The following is an 18,541-nucleotide window of genomic DNA, read 5'->3' as shown; positions in this document are numbered from 1 at the left end:
TTTTTTTAGAGAAAAAAGATAAAAAAGAAAATTATTTTTTCGAAAAACAAGATAACCACAAGGTAACTAATAATTATAATATTACGGCAAAGTGTGCAATGATTATCCTAAAAAATAATATAGATCCTAAACCTAATAATGTATGATAATGGTAGGTTGGTGTGTCCATTACCCAAACTAATAATGTGGTAAAGAGGTTGTATAATGTGGTAAAGAGGTTGTAGGAGGATATGTGGTAATTTTAGGTTTTTGTTTATTAGAAGGAAGAGGTAGATTTGCTTTCCAATTTTAAACTTCCATAATTCCAAAAGACAGAAACCAGTTTAAATAAACGAACAATCAAACAAAGTCACAAATAGAATATTGGCGACAGATTTATCATGAAAAATTCATGATAGCATTATATTTTAAAAAGAACAAACAAGTCACTACACAAACATAAACATGACACAAACATAAACATTTTTACTCTTTCAAAAAACCCTCTCAGAAACCTTAATCTACCTCTTCGATCTTTGGTCCGGCGCCACCACTTGAAGGCCCGTTCTCGTCCATACCTCCACCCATTTCCGGCCCACCTGCGCCGCCCTGGTACATCCTAGCAATAATCGGGTTGCAAATCCCTTCCAACTCCTTCATCTTGTCCTCAAACTCTTCAACCTCCGCCAGCTGATTCCCATCCAACCACTGTATCGCCTCCTCCACCGCATCCTCCACCTTCTTCCTGTCTTCCGCCGCCAGCTTCGAGCTTATCTTCTCATCTTTAATAGTGTTCCTCATGTTATACGCATAGTTCTCCAACGCGTTCTTCGCCTCCACCTTCTTCTTATGCTCTTCATCCTCCGCCTTATATCTCTCCGCCTCCTGAACCATCTTCTCAATCTCCTCCTTCGACAGCCTCCCTTTATCATTTGTAATCGTGATCTTGTTCTTCTGCCCTGTCGTTTTATCTTCAGCCGACACATTCAAAATCCCGTTAGCATCAATGTCGAAACAGACGGTGATCTGTGGAACACCACGAGGAGCAGGAGGGATCCCAGAAAGCTCGAATTTTCCGAGCAGATTGTTGTCCTTAGTTCGTGTTCTTTCACCTTCGTAAACCTGAATCAAAACGCCTGGTTGATTATCAGAATAAGTCGAAAACACCTGTTCCTTCTTCGTCGGAATGGTGGTGTTTCGTGGTATCAACACCGTCATAACACCGCCGGCGGTTTCAAGTCCAAGAGATAGAGGCGTCACATCCAACAGAAGCAGATCCTGAACCTTCTGGTTGCCTTCACCGCTTAGAATGGCGGCCTGCACCGCCGCGCCGTACGCCACCGCTTCATCTGGGTTGATGCTTTTACAGAGCTCTTTCCCGTTGAAGAAATCCTGCAACAGTTGTTGAACTTTAGGGATCCGGGTCGACCCGCCCACGAGAACCACGTCATGAACGTTGCTTTTATCCATCTTCGCGTCTCTCAAACACTTCTCGACTGGATCCATACACTTTCTGAACAAATCCATGTTCAATTCTTCGAATCTTGCACGGGTGATTGTCGAGTAGAAATCGATTCCTTCGTATAGAGAATCAATTTCGATTGTGGTTTGAGCTGTTGATGAAAGAGTCCTCTTTGCTCTTTCACAAGCGGTTCTCAATCTCCTCAAAGCTCTTGCATTCCCGGTAATATCTTTCTTGTTCTTCCTTTTGAACTCCTGAACGAAGTGGTTCACCATCCTGTTATCGAAATCTTCCCCACCCAGATGAGTGTCTCCGGCAGTCGCCTTCACCTCGAAAATCCCCTCTTCAATGGTGAGGAGAGAAACATCAAAAGTGCCACCACCCAAGTCAAAGATCAGCACGTTCTTCTCGCCAACACTTGAAGCCTTCTTGTCAAGCCCATAAGCAATGGCGGCAGCGGTTGGCTCGTTGATGATTCTCATAACGTTAAGACCGGAGATTGCACCGGCGTCCTTGGTGGCTTGTCGCTGAGAGTCGTTGAAGTAGGCGGGGACGGTGACCACCGCGTTCTTAACGGGGACGCCTAAGTAAGCTTCCGCGATTTCCTTCATCTTGATTAAAACCATGGAAGAGATTTCTTCAGCAGAGAATTGCTTCTCTTCGCCTTTGTAGTTGACGACAATCATGGGCTTTTCGCCGGCGCCGGGGACAACTTTAAACGGCCAGTGTTTCATGTCACTCTGTACTGATGGATCAGAGATTCTCCTTCCGATTAAACGCTTAGCATCTGCAGAAATCACAATGAATTGATTTTAAGAACCACTGGAATTAAACTCAAATTCAAACCTAGAGCTTACTAAACAGAAGAATAAAAAATAAAAAAAAATAAAAAAAAAAATAAAAAAAAAAAACACTGAAATTAGAAATTTAGCACGTTTTCCTGAAAGAATTAAAGACGTCGATATGATTCTCAAATACTACGATCCAAAATATCCCTTTTCCTCATAAAACCATAAAATTTATTTAGAAACCGAATTTGTGAAACTCAAAATGCATGGACTTCTACTTCAAATACAGAGCTCTGTAACATCATATAGATCTACCAAAACACATAAATCTAACTTTCAAGCTTTGACCTAAGTCTCAAGCAAATCAGCATGAATGATAAGAGATGCGCATTCCATTATATTCAGAGAGAGAGAGAGAGAGAGAGAACATACCAAAAACTGTATTGGTTGGATTCATGGCGACCTGGTTCTTGGCAGCATCGCCAATCAATCGTTCAGTATCCGTAAAAGCAACATAAGAAGGCGTGGTCCTGTTGCCCTGATCATTGGCGATGATCTCGACACGATCATGCTGCCAAACGCCGACGCAGGAGTATGTGGTTCCGAGGTCAATACCGATGGCTGGTCCTTCACCTTTTCCCGACATTTTTCCAATCACTCAACAAAAAACAGATCAAATTGTGAAATTTAACACAGAAATTCAATTGAGAGAGCGCTTTGCTTTTTTTTTTTCTTGTTGATGGAGGACGATTGAAAGTAGGATGGTTATATAAAGGGAAAAATACTGTTCCGGAATGTACTAGATATCTCTCCTCACCTGTTTAAATTTATCATTTACTTTATTTCTTCTTCTCCGCTCCTGGTTGGTTCTAGAGGCTTCCCAGTGTTGTTTTCTGCAGTGATTTCCTTTTCTAATTTTTTTTTTTTTTTTTTTTTTTCGCTTAAGCGTTTGAAAACAATAAATTGCTACCTATTAAAAGCTTTGGTTTTATTTGAGAGTTCGGGAGTTTTTAAGTAATGTGATGTAAAAGACTTTTTTATATATAATATAGTATTTTTAAAATATGACTAGTCGTGTATGATATATTATGAAAAAATTTAGATTATTTTTATTATATATTTGGAGATTATTTCTATGTTACTATTAATAAAATAAATTTGATATAGAACTATTATAAGTACGTAAATGCGGAGTGTAGTTTACAGATTTCAATTTATTTTTAAATTACTCATAAATCAATAGACATTTGGCTTAATGGTGCAATGAAATGTTCTCCCATCAAGTCTTAATACTAGTTTTTATACCGCTTGCATTAGGAGATAAGACAACAGTTCTAAACTCTTGCTAGTGTTCTACGCAGAACAACTTGTATATCAGATCTTTGTACCCAAGTTTAATGAAAATGGTGTGTTTGGCAACATACTTCTAGAAATTTCTATTTTTTATGTGCTGTTTGGTTCGCAGAATGTTGTTGGGGGAATTGGAATTGGAATTGGAATTGGAAAAGGAATCTGTCAGAAATTTGAATCCAAATCCATGTGTTGTTTTGTTAACTAGAAATGGAATTGGAATTAATTTCAGATTCTGTTTGGTTAGTAGGAAATGGAATTGGAAATCATATTAAATAACAAAATTGCCCTTTTATCTATTATGCTTGAATTTGCTTTGTTTCTAAGTTATATGTAAATATATATTATATAAACTATTAAAATAGTAAAATAATTTCTAATTTACTATACCATTAAACTTATTTTTCATAATTCTTCAACAATTGAAAGTCAAATATAAAACGAAATCTTTAACAACTTCTATTTCATGTTCAATATTCTTCTACATGCTATTTCTTTCATCTGTTCATGTCAATAAACAAGAGCATGATTTTGTTAAAGGAGATGTAGATCTTATGTGGTACCAAATTACCACCATTTGAAACGGGCATAGCTTCAATTGGTGGAAGCAAGTCCATGAAGAACCTCTCTTTTCTTACATGCAGTTCCCCTCTTCCTGTAAGCATCCATTATCTCAGCAAACAAATATTCCTCCAATCTTGAGTTATGATTAGTACGTTGTTTTTTAGTTGCATCAAGGATCCAACGAACAGCTAGAGTTTGTTGCCTATCCCTGGCTACAACCCCAGGGACATCATAAATATTACCAGCTATTCTTACTTTTGCTACTTCACAAATGGGTTTCACATTCTCTAGGGCTTCAGATATAAGTTTGACTACATCACGATCAATACAAGCTAGCTTGTGAAGGGTTTCATGGAAGATAGCATGAACTCTTGTTGTTTGCCTTCTTTCATGCGAACATTGACCAACTTATGGATAAGTTGTTTTTCTTCACCATCCAATCCCAACCATGAAGTTCTCTTATAATACCATTCCACTGCCTCCCAGTAACAACTCGAATCATCTTTTCTAAACTACTCCGACTGTGTTACTGTACTTAATCACAAGACCTGAAAGACCTGCAATCAGTAGCAAAGCTTGAAAGTAAATTATATTGGGTTGTCATTTGAGAACGTGCTAATGTAGACAACAACAACTATTTTGTGATGACTGTCAATTTCTAGTAAAGTCAAAGTCAAATAAAGTCAACAAGTCAAACCGGTCAACTCAACTAACCCTTGTGTACTAGGGCTTATGTTAGGTAAATACTATACAACTCACTATTCTAATGAGAAAGTCATAAATTGAAAAGTACGTACATCTAGATTTCCTTAACCTAAAACTGTGGTAAGTAACGAACCAAACCGATAAAACAATGTTACATGCTCATCAGGAGTGTGTAAGAACCTTAAACATGGCTTAACGGGGTTTACGGACCTTTCGTTGCGAAGCCGAACACTCACAAATATCACACACGAAACCTCTCTCAATCGTTTTCACTGTATATCTCTCTATTTAGAATTTCTCCCAAATCTCTCTAAGTATGTGAAATATCTCCAAGAATGCAAAATCTCTCCTAAATCTCTCTTTGCATGAGAAATCTCTCCAAGCATGTGAAATCTCTCCCAAATCTCTCTAAGTATGTGAAATCTCTCCCAAATCTCTCTTTGTATGAGAAATCTCTCCAAGAATGTGAAATCTCTCCCAAATCTCTCTCAAAAGTTCCTTGAACTTTTTATAGTCTTTCGGGCCATCTCGACCCTTAACCAGGTAAAAAACGGCTTAAAACGGGGTAAAAACGAGTAAAATAGGCTTAAGGACCCGAAACCCCTCTTAAAGAGCCGAACCCTCTTAAGGAGCCGAACCCCTCTTAGGAACCGAACTTGTCAGAAGTGAAGTGTCAGAAGCGAAGGCACCATCTCGGACCGAACCCTCTTAGGAACCGAAGGTCCCTCTTGAACCGAAGCTCAGCAGACCAAACCCGAACCTTCCCTTTCGGACCGAGCCTCGCATGAAGAAACGAACCTCGCACAAGGAACCAAAACTACCTTCGGCCCATTTCGCCTTCGGCCCAGCAGCAGTAGGGACCGAACCTCGGCCTTGGACCGAGAGGTCTCGTAGGAAAGCCCATTTCTTCCCGGTTTTCGATTCCGACTTCGTTTTGGCTTCGTTTTTCATCGTTTTAACGCGGGATTTTCACCCGAAACTTTCTTTTAACATTTAGGGACCCATATCTACTAATTACCCATGTTTTTTGGGGATAAAACCTTATCCATGAAGAGTCGGTGAAGTACAAAGGTTGAGTGTTGACTTTTCTTTATTCTATGACACAAGCAACCACTCCCATACCCACTCCATGTCACTATTCACCATCAGCCCATACCTAGTCATTTCATGGAAATTTTCCCACCAATTTTCAGCCACACACTTGTTCAAGGGTTAGAAAACCCTCCTTTCTCCTCACACTTCATTCATTCTCTCATTTCCACCAAAAGATCAAACACTTTTCTCTCAAACTTGTTCTCTCTATTTCGAGACTCCAAGCCTAATCATCAAGCTTTATTATACTATTGGTAAGTATAATTCATCCTCCTTGTGATTATTACACTTCATTCTACCCCAATCATCGATTGCTTACACAAACTCCATCACTTTGATGTTAGATTCTCGAAAATCTTCAAGGCATCTTCAAATGTTCTTGAGTTGAACACTTCCCTTCTCCAACATTCATCTACTAAAATCATAAAAGTTGAGTTACTACCCCTACATTTTCATGTTTTCTTAAGTTTTTAGGGGGGGGGGGGGGGGAATACAAGTTAAAACACCAAGAACATAACTAAACTTTTCTAACATGTTTCATCAGAAAAGTTGGACTCCATTAACGAACTGTTTTGGACGACTTAAACATTTTAGTTTTCAAAACTGTATTAGGTGAAAATATTTCAAGTTCTTATCTTTAAAATGACTACTTGCACATCTCCATACGATTTTTCTACAATTTATGGTGATTTTTACAAAACTGTCTATCATTTCAAGAGCAAATCCAGACCAGTCTGTGATTATGGACTTTTTCACACGAGATGGAGGTCATTAAAATTCATAATAAAAATTAGGAACAAACTAGACTCATTTCCCAAACTCTCAGAATTTACGGATTCTGATTTGGACATTTGATGATTTTTCTATAAATTTTATAAGAACAGTCAAAGAAAATGTTAACAACAGAAAAATGCTATAAATTTCATTTCACCTTGTAACATGTTGAGCAAGGTGTATATCTTTATGTGAATATATGTTTTTGCAAATTTATGTCATTTTATCTTAGAATATAGTCATACATCAAAAAACAAATGTATTTTTACCTTCAAAAGTACGGTAATTAATTAGTTGTTATATTGCATGTTGCTTCACTTTAGCAAAAATATATATACATATCGGTAAACAAGAGGGCTTTTACCTTCACAAATGCAATAGTTAACCATAATAAACAAAGTTATAACTATTACATTTAAACGTTTTGATAAACTATAATAGGTATGGTTTATGTTTCCATTAACACAACAAACACATTTCGGAAGGTTTTATTCATACAAAAATAGGTTTTACACTCACGCACACTACACGTAAACTTGTTAACTTAAATTGTGATATATTATTCTCAGTAGTCCTAGAGTATGGGTTAAAATTCTTGTTAATTATAACCAGGGTCTCTTGTAGGGAGAACGTGATAGTTGTGTATAGATCTATATTGGGTTTGACACCCCACACCTTACTGTTAGCTACAGTAGGACCTGCGGGTCTACGGGTGACAAATGTCATTTCAGTTTCGCGACGCCTGAGAAACGTCATGGCAGGTTCATTCAGTCATAGTATGGTTATAGCGGCTCACATAGGGAGTTAACAACACATAAAGTTTACGGGGATTTTCATAAATCAAAAAGGGGTTTTGTGCCGATTTAAAATCACTTTTTATATCAATAATTACAGATGTTATTGTATACTTTCAGCCCTGGTATTTAAGACTACACACCATTCATTACGGGATTTTCTCAAATCAGAAAGGGTTTTATGCCAATTTAAAACCACTTTTATATCTTTAAGTATGACAAATACTTGTTCATTTTCGGTCCCAACATTTAGGACCACATAACTTTTATAAGAAAAATATTGGATTTTTCTTGGTAACACACCACACATTACAAAGAACGGTTTCCAAACTCTTTATCGAAAGAGCTTCTGAACTCACCAACTTAATTGTTGACACTTTTTCAAAATTACTTGTATTCTCAGGAAATCAACGAAACCAAGTAACCACAAGCTTTTGAGGATGGAACACTACGACGTTGAACAACTATTTTTATATCATGTTGTGATCAATCATTGAAATATGTAATACTTGAAACCATGTAATTCTTTTCTGATTATATTTATGATTGGTTGTATTTACTTTGAGCACTACTATACTCGTTGTTGTGATACTATACATGAAGTCATCCGCCCCGGACGTTTCCGCCATACTTGGTTTGGAGGTGTGACATATTTTAACAAGATTTCACTAAAAGAAATTGACAAACAGAAAGAGTAATCGATTTTCAAGAGATGAGGTTGAGATAAACATGAAAAAAATCGATAAACAAAAAGATAAATCGATTTTAAGAAACCATCGATTTTGACAGTAAATTAAGAGCGTGAGAGATAGCGAGATTAAGATCGAGGTAATATCAATTCACTTACCTGGCGAAAGAATCGGAGAAGAGGCTGATTTTGATGAAACGAGATTTGTCGATTGATTTTGACAAACAGGTTGTATACGTGAGATAGGGTTATATGTGGGTATAATGGTATTTGTAAACTTTCCTTGATACTAAGGAATTCATTCCATTCTTGAGTTGAAGGAAAGTAATTTCCCGCCTTTGAAGGAATGTTTTCTCATTTAGGATTCCTTTTCCCTATTTAAAGTTGAACCAGACGCAGGAATTCGAGGGAATTGGAATCCTTTTCACTCGAATTTCATTCTATTCCTGCCAACCAAACATGCCCTTAGTGTTTGCAAAAAATTTGGATTAAAAGAAATGTTTGTTTGAAGTACAAACTTTTAATTTATAGCTTAAACAAAAAACTTAAAACTTAAAAGTTACTTTAAATAACATTTATGAAAATATTATTGCGTTTTCTTAATTAGTTTCAGGAATTATCTTTAAATTTTTTTACATAATCTGCATTAATAAATAAAGATTTTTTTAAAACATGTCATAATTTCCTTTATTTTGTCACATGTTAGTTATTGATTTTTTTTTTCTACATGTTATTTTATGGATTCTTTTCGTTTTATTAAATTTCACATATTATTAATGTAATAATTGCAACAAATATAATAATAAATGAATATCAATTTAATTAAAGAACTTACATTCTAATTTTAAAATTTATAAATTAAAAGCCTCATTAATTTTCTTTGTTTATTTATCTAAATTATTTGTTTAAATTTAAAAGATAATAAGGTGTTGTTTGTTTTTTTGGAAAAAAACTCTTCAGACCTCTTATTGGTGCGTGGCGCAGCACACGCGCAACACTTTTCATATCGCAGTTGTTTGTTTTTCAGAAGTCTTCAAAATAAAAAACTTTTGCGCGTGTTCTTCTTGACGCAACATTTATTTTGCCTCTTCCTACCTCTTCCAACCTCTTATTCTTTTTTTTCTTGTTAAAATATTGATTATATATTACTAAAATCTTATTTCACATTTTTTTTCGTTTTTTATTTATTCTTGTTGAATTTTTTTTTATATTGAATAATAATAATTTGTTGATGAAATATCATTATTTATGCTAAAATAGCTCTATTTTTTTGTTAAAATATCATTTTTTTTCTCAAATAACATAAAATTTTACCGAAATATCATACATTATTAAATTTTCGGTATTAAAAAACTTTTTTCAGATTACAAAATCAGTTTATTTTAATTTTTTAATATCTGTAGCAGCATACAGATGTTAAAAAAACAAACACGTTTTTTATTACAGTCTACAACCGTTAGGTCCACCTCTTCTACTACAGAGGGTTGCAGAGGTGATCCGCAAACTTTATGGATTTTTGCTTCAAAAAAACAAACAACACCTAAAACACTTTAGTTTTAGTAATTCAACATTTTTCCCATTTTTCTTATAAATTAAAAAATTTCAAATATTTAGACCTTCATATTTAACTTTTTTTAAATAAACGCATATAATAAATGAATCTCACAACTAGTATCTTTTTATTATCATTTTATATAATTTTACAAAATTCAAAAGTTTCCAACTAATTTTACCAAATACTATTTTAACAAATAAAAGTTACAGCTTCCAACTAGTGTCTATCATTAAGATTGGCATGGCACGGTTTTTTTTTATTTCTCTTGTGCGACCACCAAATATTGTTCCAATAACAATTTCAAGGTGTATGACAGTGCTGCCCCATATTCGTCATCTATACTCCGAGAAATAGAATACAAATTTGGGTAATATCTTGTGAATGAGATCTATCCTGACCTTTCTGTTTTCGTTAAAAGTTTGTCATGTCCGGATGACCCTCAGAATGCCAAATTTAAGAAAGTCTAAGAAAAAGCAAGAAAATATATTGAACGAGCGTTTGGAGCACTAAAAAAGTGTTGGCAGATAGTTGCAAAACCATCAATGTTTCGTGATATTTCTAATATGACAGAGATGATGTATACATGTATCATATTGCATAATATGATAGTAGAATATGAAGGAAACGCGATATTGTGTACGACAAGAATGAAGTCATCCTGGAGACACAACCACTAGAATATGGTGGTCGAGAATGGATGCAAAGATTGAGGATAATTTAGAGTGCATTAATCCATACTAACCTTCGCCGCCATTTCACCGATCATCTTTGGACGATGGACAATCTTGATCTAAATATGCCACTGAAAGACGAATTGGAATGCCAGTATTCGGAGGAAGACCTGTTACTTTAATGTGTTTTTTTTATGAAGTGAGTTTCCATCACCTAAAACCCAAGGAATGGGTGGGAAAGACATCCCTCACTATTTTTTTTAAATAAAATTAATTGGTTTTTATGATTTATAATTTTTAGATTAAAAATAACCAAAAAAATTAATTAAAAAGAAAATGCATTTCATTAATTAAAATAAAAATTACAATAAACCTAAAATTTAAAAAAGTAGAAAATTAAAACACACACACACACAAAGTAAAAATCAAACAAATCAACAACGACCTACAGAAAATATTTTTCAAGATTTTTTTCCCTCTTCTTCTTCACGAGCTTGAGAGCTGTTCCCGAGAGATGATCGGTGTTTTCCATCAAAAACTTCATATCCTCCATTTCTTGTCTCTCCGCCCCATCCTTTTTCCTTGCTTCTTCTTTTTATTTGTCAAAAGCCAAACGTTCGGAGAAATTAAGATTATATTGATCAAACGACGCTATTATTTTCCGCATTTCATGAACGTCCATGCTGAAATCAGATGCACCCGAAGAAGTCTCTTTTCCCTTTCTCTTCGCTTTGTCCCTACCCATTGGGCGGAAAATTTCTTCTAGCTCGAGTTCGTCATCCTGATTTAAATCTAGACCGACCCGGGCATCGGAAGAGGTTGTGTAACCACTAAAGCCCGTTTTTGTTCGCTTTGATTGTTGGACTCCAAAAATAAATTTTTGCTCGTGTTTTTTCCACCTAGGACATCAGAACAATAATTTCCAACAATCATGCCACTTGAATGGTTTTCCGACTTCCTCAAGGTAAAACTGCAAAGCTTCTTGAAGTATTTGTTCGTCGCATTAGCCGCTTTTTCGTTGGGTTTTTTGGTTGTTGTACAACCCGTTTATTTTTGAAACCCCCTTTGTTATTTCTCGAAACTTCGAATTCAGTTAATGTTTCGTATGATAGTCGTCACCTTTTCCTAACTCTTCTCTAAACCGTTCTAAATGTGAAACCAAAAATGGTCTCCCGGTTGTGCGTTTCCTTGAATCGAATATTCAGAAATGTCAGCCTAAACTTTAACCAAAACTAGCTCTTCGTGTGGAACCCATGCTGTCAGCTTTTGTCTTCCCGATTGTGCGACACCCTCGCGCGCTTGTTTTTCCCTTTACGTCTTTGTGGGGGTGGTGTTGGTTGAGTTTCGGGAACCATCTCTTATTCTTTCGAGTCATCCAACTCATCGAGAAGTTGGCGTTGTTGTTGGGTTTGGGTTTGAGTTTGAGTTTGGGTTTGGGGTTGAGGTTGATTTGGCGATTGTTGATCCAGAAACTCAACAAAGTTTGAAAAAACATTTGCGGCGAAACATTTGGAACTTAGATCGGGTAATATTGTCCAACATTTTGGTATTGAAATTGTAGTGGGGATTGAATGGGAGCATCGAGTTGGGGCGATAAACTCCTTGTGATGATGAATTGATAGCAAAAGTGTTTCGAGAATGGATGTTTAAACTCGAACCATGGTTTTTTGTCCTTCAATCGGAAGTTGGGGTTTGATTGTCGGGATTTTTTTTATAAGAAAATAGAGAGAATAGAGGGTTTGTTTGAATGTTGTTTGATGGTAAATAGTTTTGTATTTAGATGTTTAAAAGGGTAGAAAAAAATGGCGTTAAATGCATTTAGCCGTTGCTAATATATATATATATATATATATATATATATATATATATATATATATATATATATATATATATATATATATATATATATATATATTACCGTTAATCAACGACTCATTTACAAAAAAAAAAAAAAAAAAAAATGCTCCAGCCAATCACAGATGGGGATAGAACGCGGTAGAGCCTCCGCTCACCCGTTCCCGCGCCACCCTTCCCCGTGCCGACGGTGCGGTGTTTCGCCGGGCGGGAAGCTTTCCGCGGGTCTTCCTCGCAACCATTTCATTCGGCCTAAGAGTGTTACCACTCATTACCAAATGTTAAATGTGGGTGTTAAAAGGAGAAAAATGATGTGACATTTAAAATGTTTATGTGCCAAGGTCTCAATAGTGTCCCTACTCCTCTTAGGCAGTAGGGAGTGGTGCCACCAAAACCGCACTCCCTCCCCTACCACATAAGAGTCACGTCATTTTTTACCACACAGGTGTGGTTTTCTTGCCACACCAAGGGAGTGGTGCCACACTTTTATTTTCCTTTTTTTAGCTATTTTAATTAATCCTTAATTTTTAATAAAAAAAAATATATTTTTTCATTACTTGAAATTAAAAAAAAAAAAAAAAGCATTACATGAAAAATTCAAAAAACATTACATCGCATTACAAAAAACACACACACACACATGACATTAAAACAATCCTAAACGCTTAAAAAACACAAATAAAATAACTAAAGCAAACTACATAAAGTCGTTATCCGATAACTCGTCTTCGGAGTCATCCGGTGGATCCAAATTAAGGTTAATGTTTTGAACCCCGTAAATGTGTTCCACCAAGTCATTGTGAAGATTGTGAAATGTTTCAGTGCAACGTATCTCTGCTCTCCTGTTCATATACTTTTCACCACCAATTCTATTAGTTGTGTCTCTGGAATGATTCTTCATCGTCAAACGCACATATCGCTCTTTTTTTGTCTTCAATAATCATGTTATGCAATATGAGACATGTATACATGATTTCTTGAAGCTTTTCGTCGCCCAAATGAACTGCTGGTTTTTCAATATGAACCACTGTTTTTTCATAGCTCCAAAAGCACGCTCAACATCCTTCCTAGCTCTTTCTTGAGCTCTCTTTAATTTTTTTCGTCTAGAACCATGTAGACATGTAAACGATTTAACAAACACAACATATTCATGATAGATTCCATCGACCAGATAATAACCATACTTATATGACGTTCCACGCACTTCAAAAGAAGAATTTGGTGCGGATTCATCGTATATGTTATTAAATATAGGTGAACAATTAAGAACATTGATATCGTTAATCTCGTTAATCGAACCAGGAGAACCAAAAAAAACATGCCAAATCCACAGATCTTGTGATGCAAAATTTTCAAATATGACCGTTGGGTGGCCATGATCACCTCGGGTAAATTGCCCATGATATGACGTAGGGCAATTTTCCCATGCCCAATGGAGATAATTTAAGCTTTTTATCATTCCTGGAAACTCATGCACACTAGCATGATGAGTTTGCAATTGCAGAATGTCATTACGTGTAAGCTTGCGTAAATATTTCGGACCTAAAACTGAATCACAATTTGGCAGAAAAAGTGGAGACTGTCTCGTGTGATCCTAGCAGACATCCTAAAACTTTCGTCTAACGCATCAGGCGGAATGTCATATGCTAACTGACGAAGTGTGACCGTGCATTTTTGTAAGAGAGTGAAACTGAGTGTACCTCTAGCATCATAGCGTTGTTGAAAAAAACCGCACTTCGTCGTTACATCTTCAACTATACGTTCGTATAAACCTAAACATTATGAAGCGTCTATGAAAATAATACCCTTGATAAGTGACATTCTGTTAAAAATAGTCTTGCACCAAACATTGGTTGGCTTCTTCCCGATTTCTATAAATATATATATTCGTGTTCTCCGTTGAGAACTTGCAGCTGCGTTATTGCATAAAGTATAATATGTTTGTTCCGCCATTTGAGCACACGTAACAACGACATCAAAAATAGTTTGAAATTCTTCAGAAGATGATATTTTTGAAAGAGATTTGTGATTTTTTTTAAAAAGATTAAGAGAGAAGATGTTGTATTGTGGTTAAAAACAAATGGAGTGTATATGTATATATACCAAGAAAAAAAAAAACGCAAAAAGCATTTAACAGTCAAATATTAAACCAACAAATCACAAGCCACGGTTCTCTACAACCACAGCGCGGCCAAAACCGCACAAGACCGTAGTCTAAAAATGGTGTACGCGGTTCAGTTGGCACAAACCGGGTCCGAGTAGCGGCCACACCCTCGGCCCTTAGCCTAACCGAAATAAATAGAACGATGGCCACCTCCAACTTTCCAACTGACGTGGATGACTTAACAAATGGACAGCGCCGACACAAATAAACCAAATCCTAATTAATTTGAACATCAAAATCTCTTTGATCAAATAATGTGATCACGATATATGTTTCCATTTTTGCAATTGAAGATCAAGTGTTTCGATGGAGGATTCGAGTTATTCAACAGTTCCAGGTGAACTTTGTGTTTTTTCCGTTTTCGACTTCCGATATCTTTTTTCATATTGTTTGTTTAACTGAATCTTGTAATGGAAGCTCTTTTCGTAAGAATATTGCTTAGATTTACGATGTTGATACGGAATTTTATGTTTCTAGCATAATTATCAGGTGATTCGGATGGCTTTTAGCTGTATGATTTAGGGTTTTGCTGTAACTTCGCCTGTATGATTAAGATTTATGACACTCGTCAATCAGGTTTGTCGTACATAGTTGTTCTTTCTTTGTTTCTTCTTCTTGTTATTCCATAATCCAGAAAACTGCTGCGTACAATTTGGCTTTTATGATTACCCGATCTAATTTTAAAATTCACCTCCATCGAAAATTCTATTATATCACAACGTGCTTTCCGATAATTGGGAAATTTCATATTTCTCCAATGTTTGTGATCTTTTTCGTTATAATCAGATAAACAAGTACTACTGTAAAATATTTGTTTTCTGAAAACCTTGTAATCACCATTCAAAACCAGTATATGTATACAGTTATACACTACAAGTTAACTATATTAATTACCATTAAGTCTATACATACTAATAATTGCTCTTTGCATATTTTCTTTTCTTTTCCATTTCAGTAGGTTCTGCACCTCATATATTGTATAAAAAGTTCTCTAAAGATCAAGCTTGGTAGCTTAAAAAAGAATGGGAGACTCATTTCACAATCATGTTCCAAGCACAACAAGCTCTGAAACAGCAACTTCCAAATTAACTTTGGTTGCTTCTTGCTCCAAGTCTCTTTCCCACAAATCTTTAAAACAAATACCTGTTTTTAACAATGGAAAAATCAGAAAATCATCTGTGAATGACATGGCATTGTTTTTACTAAAAGTTGGTGCCTTAGAGACAATAAGGAGATTATCAAAGCACAGATGCCCTTTTGTATGGTCTAGTTTGCAAACTTTACAAGTTTTCTGCTACCCACCACTTAAATGGCTCCAAAGATGGAAACTTTTTGGGAATTTGATCAAAGGGATGCAGGTTTGTTTTTATATAACATGATCTAAGTTTTCATTTACATTTCTTGATGATGATGGATATGGTTTCCTTGGTTGTAGATGTTGTCAAGACCATTACTAGTGCTCTCTATTGCAACAACTTTCTCAAATCATTCAGAACAAAACATTCTTGATTCAGATGATATAGAAATAGAAGATTCAGATGGAAGCGATTATCATATTGTTCAAGAATCAAATCCTGAATTGCCTCCTACACAATCCACTAGGGTTGATGATGAAATCCCATCATCTACAAATTGGTTAATTGATCTTTATAAAGAGCTTGAAAACCAGGGTCTTCATTTACCTGAAAGGTATTTAACTATTCATGAATTGTGATATCAATGCATAAAAATAAAACCATTAAACACAAAAACTTATGTTTATACAGAATAAACGAGGATGAGCTTCATAGGTTCCATTATGCAGCAAATGGTGATTTTTCAAATTTGGTTACATCAGTCAAGAAGTCAATACAATGGAGAAAAACATATAAAATTCTTTCACAAGAAGAACTCGAGGCATGGGCAAATATGGTATTTTGGCATGGAACCGATGTTAAAAACCGCCCCTGTCTCATTGTTCGTCTTGTTGCTTGCATCCACTTGCCACCCAGTGAAAGACCCCGTTTCTCACAAGCAATCAGTATGTTCATTTTTCTATTACTTTTCTCAACTTTTTTATTAAAAAAAGTACTATTAATTTAACTTATTTTACCTTTTACCATGTCAGTATCTCAGGTAGAACATGGGATGCTACATCTAGTAACTGCTGAAAATCCTGAGGTAACAGTATTGGTGGATTGTGAAGGATTATCTCTAAGATTCCCAATGCAACTACTCAGATCATGTTCAATTACTCTTCAAGAAAACTACCCAAATCGTTTGGGCTGTTTGTTTATTATTCGACTTCCTCCTGTTGCTAGAGTTATTGCACAGACTTTCATCCAAGTAAGTTTTTTTTTTTTTTTTTTTTCTTTTCAAAAGTAAAATTACATTTTTGGTCCCTGAGCTTAAGCAGATAACCAGGTTACAAGTTAATCTATTATATCATATTGTAAAGATAAGATACAGTTACCGAATTATTGTTTTGTTTATTAGGTTTTGAAACCCGCAACGAGACAAAAACTTAAAATAATAGGGCGAATGTACAAAAATGCCCTTGAGGAGTACCTTCAGACGTTCCCATCGTATCTAGGTGGCGAATGTGGGTGTTGTAGATGTGTAAAGGTTGGGAACTTGCATTTGGAGATTGATGAATTTAACGAAGAAGGGTTAAATGTGGAGAGTGTGAGAAGTGAAGGGGGGTTTGAGAATTATTATTATGAGTTTGGGGATGTGAATGAAGGTTGTGAGAGGGTGTTGAGATCTGCTGTGGTTGGGATTTTGATGGTGTGGGCGTTAATTGCACTTATTGCTGGAATACTTGACCCTGAAACTCGTCCTGGTTTATAAGTTTGGGGAATTTGTATTTTTATTAGATGTGAATAAATTGTGTATATTGTGTTAACTTATAGTATGATTTATATATGTCCTTATTGTAGATTTCTGTATACCAATCGAGTGTAATTCTCAACGAATGTATCCTAACTATAGTGCTTGTTTTGTAAGTGTGTTTATTTAAAAATTTAGTATATGGTTTTATCAACAATTCATGTTAGTATTTTTGTTATTAGAGTGACTAAATTTCAAAATATTTTCATAACGTTTAAGTGTAAAGATTTATATTTGGACGCAAGTAATTTTATATGTTAATAGATATTTATGCTTGATTACAACCTTACGGGCATGTTTGACAAAAAAGAATATTGTAGTGAAAAGTGGTTAACTTTTATTTGCTGCCAAATGTTTAGTCTTTAATTGAAGTTAGAAGTTGTATACTTTTTTTTTTTTTTTTTTTAAATTCTAGCTTTTGAGAAGCTATAAAGTCCAAACTCCAAAACTCCTTAGAAAATGTAAAAGGAAAAGTAATTAATTGGGAGACAGTGAAACTACTCAATACTGAAAACTTGAAAGTGAAATTCTCTTGTGATGGGACGAAAATTGCACAACTATTACAAGAAGAGAGAGACGACTTAAAATGTGACAAACACTTTTTGTCAAGGGACCAAAATGGCACAATCGACAAAAACTAGACAGACAACTAAAAAGGGGAAAGTGTGGCTGCTGGGATTCGAGCCCAGGTCTCCACGGCCACAACGTGGAATTCTTACCACTAAACTACAGCCACTTTTGCTTTTTATTTATCAATATAAATATAAATCCACTATTTCAACAGAGTAAACATATATGTAAACGAAAGGAATAATAAATCAACATTGGCTTACAAGTAAACTAGTATGAGTTACAGGATAATACAAGCACGTATTTATATATACATATTTTTTTTTATCAAAAATATGCTTTTTGATGATTGGCAAACGAAAGTGGATCATAAATACCCAAAACGATTTAGTTGGGAAAAACTTGTTTTCAGGACTACGTTTCATCATACTAGACTATTTATGCATATAGCTGCTTGAAAATTTGCATAACAATGAAAAAAATAATCATTTGGACAATCAAAGGTTTTTTTTTGGCCCTGACATGTTTAATTGTGTTTTGTACAATGCTTAAATTTTTACGCAATGTTCATTTCGTAAACCATAATGTTGGGACAATTTCATGGAAGCTCATAATATTATTGTTAGTTTTTAATGATTTATCCTTATTCAATTTTCAGCCCAA

General features: G+C 35.2%; 2 protein-coding genes, 1 non-coding gene and 1 pseudogene across 8 annotated transcripts; 1 reads left to right on the top strand and 3 right to left on the bottom strand.

The window, feature by feature from the left end:
- Positions 1 to 363: 363 nt before the first annotated feature.
- On the bottom strand, positions 364 to 2,982 carry LOC145010901 (heat shock cognate 70 kDa protein 2-like). Its single transcript, XM_078969471.1, has 2 exons — positions 2,662 to 2,982; positions 364 to 2,228 (listed from the first exon to the last, which is right to left on the bottom strand). The coding sequence occupies exons 1-2, from the start codon at positions 2,873 to 2,875 to the stop codon at positions 496 to 498; spliced, it is 1,947 nt and encodes a 648-aa protein (XP_078825597.1). The 5' UTR covers positions 2,876 to 2,982; the 3' UTR covers positions 364 to 495.
- Positions 2,983 to 4,044: 1,062 nt separating this feature from the next.
- Positions 4,045 to 8,429, bottom strand: LOC145011614 (small ribosomal subunit protein uS7m pseudogene; annotated as a pseudogene). Its single transcript, XR_013664183.1, has 2 exons — positions 8,356 to 8,429; positions 4,045 to 4,700 (listed from the first exon to the last, which is right to left on the bottom strand). The product of XR_013664183.1 is annotated as a small ribosomal subunit protein uS7m pseudogene (transcript).
- Positions 8,430 to 14,593: 6,164 nt separating this feature from the next.
- Positions 14,594 to 17,465, top strand: LOC145011844 (SEC14 cytosolic factor family protein / phosphoglyceride transfer family protein). 5 transcript variants are annotated; one of them, XM_078970590.1, is made up of 7 exons: positions 14,594 to 14,777; positions 14,930 to 15,016; positions 15,399 to 15,798; positions 15,876 to 16,129; positions 16,207 to 16,460; positions 16,548 to 16,765; positions 16,916 to 17,465. In XM_078970590.1, the coding sequence occupies exons 3-7, from the start codon at positions 15,463 to 15,465 to the stop codon at positions 17,267 to 17,269; spliced, it is 1,416 nt and encodes a 471-aa protein (XP_078826716.1). In that variant the 5' UTR covers positions 14,594 to 14,777; positions 14,930 to 15,016; positions 15,399 to 15,462; the 3' UTR covers positions 17,270 to 17,465. The 5 variants fall into 5 exon arrangements, with proteins under 5 accessions (XP_078826716.1, XP_078826715.1, XP_078826714.1 ...); XM_078970589.1 differs by having other exon boundaries at positions 15,396 to 15,798; XM_078970588.1 differs by having other exon boundaries at positions 14,918 to 15,016.
- A 507-nt stretch (positions 17,466 to 17,972) lies between these two features.
- On the bottom strand, positions 17,973 to 18,044 carry TRNAH-GUG (transfer RNA histidin (anticodon GUG)). The gene has a single exon. It is a non-coding gene; the product is annotated as a tRNA-His (tRNA).
- Between the last annotated feature and the right edge of the window lie 497 nt (positions 18,045 to 18,541).

The sequence above is a fragment of the Lactuca saligna genome, chromosome 8, assembly GCF_052625555.1.
Source record: "Lactuca saligna cultivar CGN05327 chromosome 8, ASM5262555v1, whole genome shotgun sequence".
NCBI lineage: Eukaryota > Viridiplantae > Streptophyta > Magnoliopsida > Asterales > Asteraceae > Lactuca > Lactuca saligna.
The sequence above is the reverse complement of the archived record's forward strand: the minus strand, read 5'-3'. Positions and strand labels throughout refer to the sequence as shown.

Bases quoted from the DNA above. Each gene is read 5' to 3' on its own strand.
- LOC145010901 (XM_078969471.1), bottom strand. From the start codon at position 2,875: ATGTCGGGAAAAGGTGAAGGACCAGCCATCGGTATTGACCTCGGAACC. The intron at 2,229-2,661 runs GTATGTTCTCTC...TGATTTCTGCAG, and splicing joins TCCAACCAATACAGTTTTTG to ATGCTAAGCGTTTAATCGGA.
- LOC145011844 (XM_078970591.1), top strand. From the start codon at position 15,463: ATGGGAGACTCATTTCACAATCATGTTCCAAGCACAACAAGCTCTGAA. The intron at 15,799-15,875 runs GTTTGTTTTTAT...CCTTGGTTGTAG, and splicing joins ATTTGATCAAAGGGATGCAG to ATGTTGTCAAGACCATTACT. The intron at 16,766-16,915 runs GTAAGTTTTTTT...TTTGTTTATTAG, and splicing joins TTGCACAGACTTTCATCCAA to GTTTTGAAACCCGCAACGAG.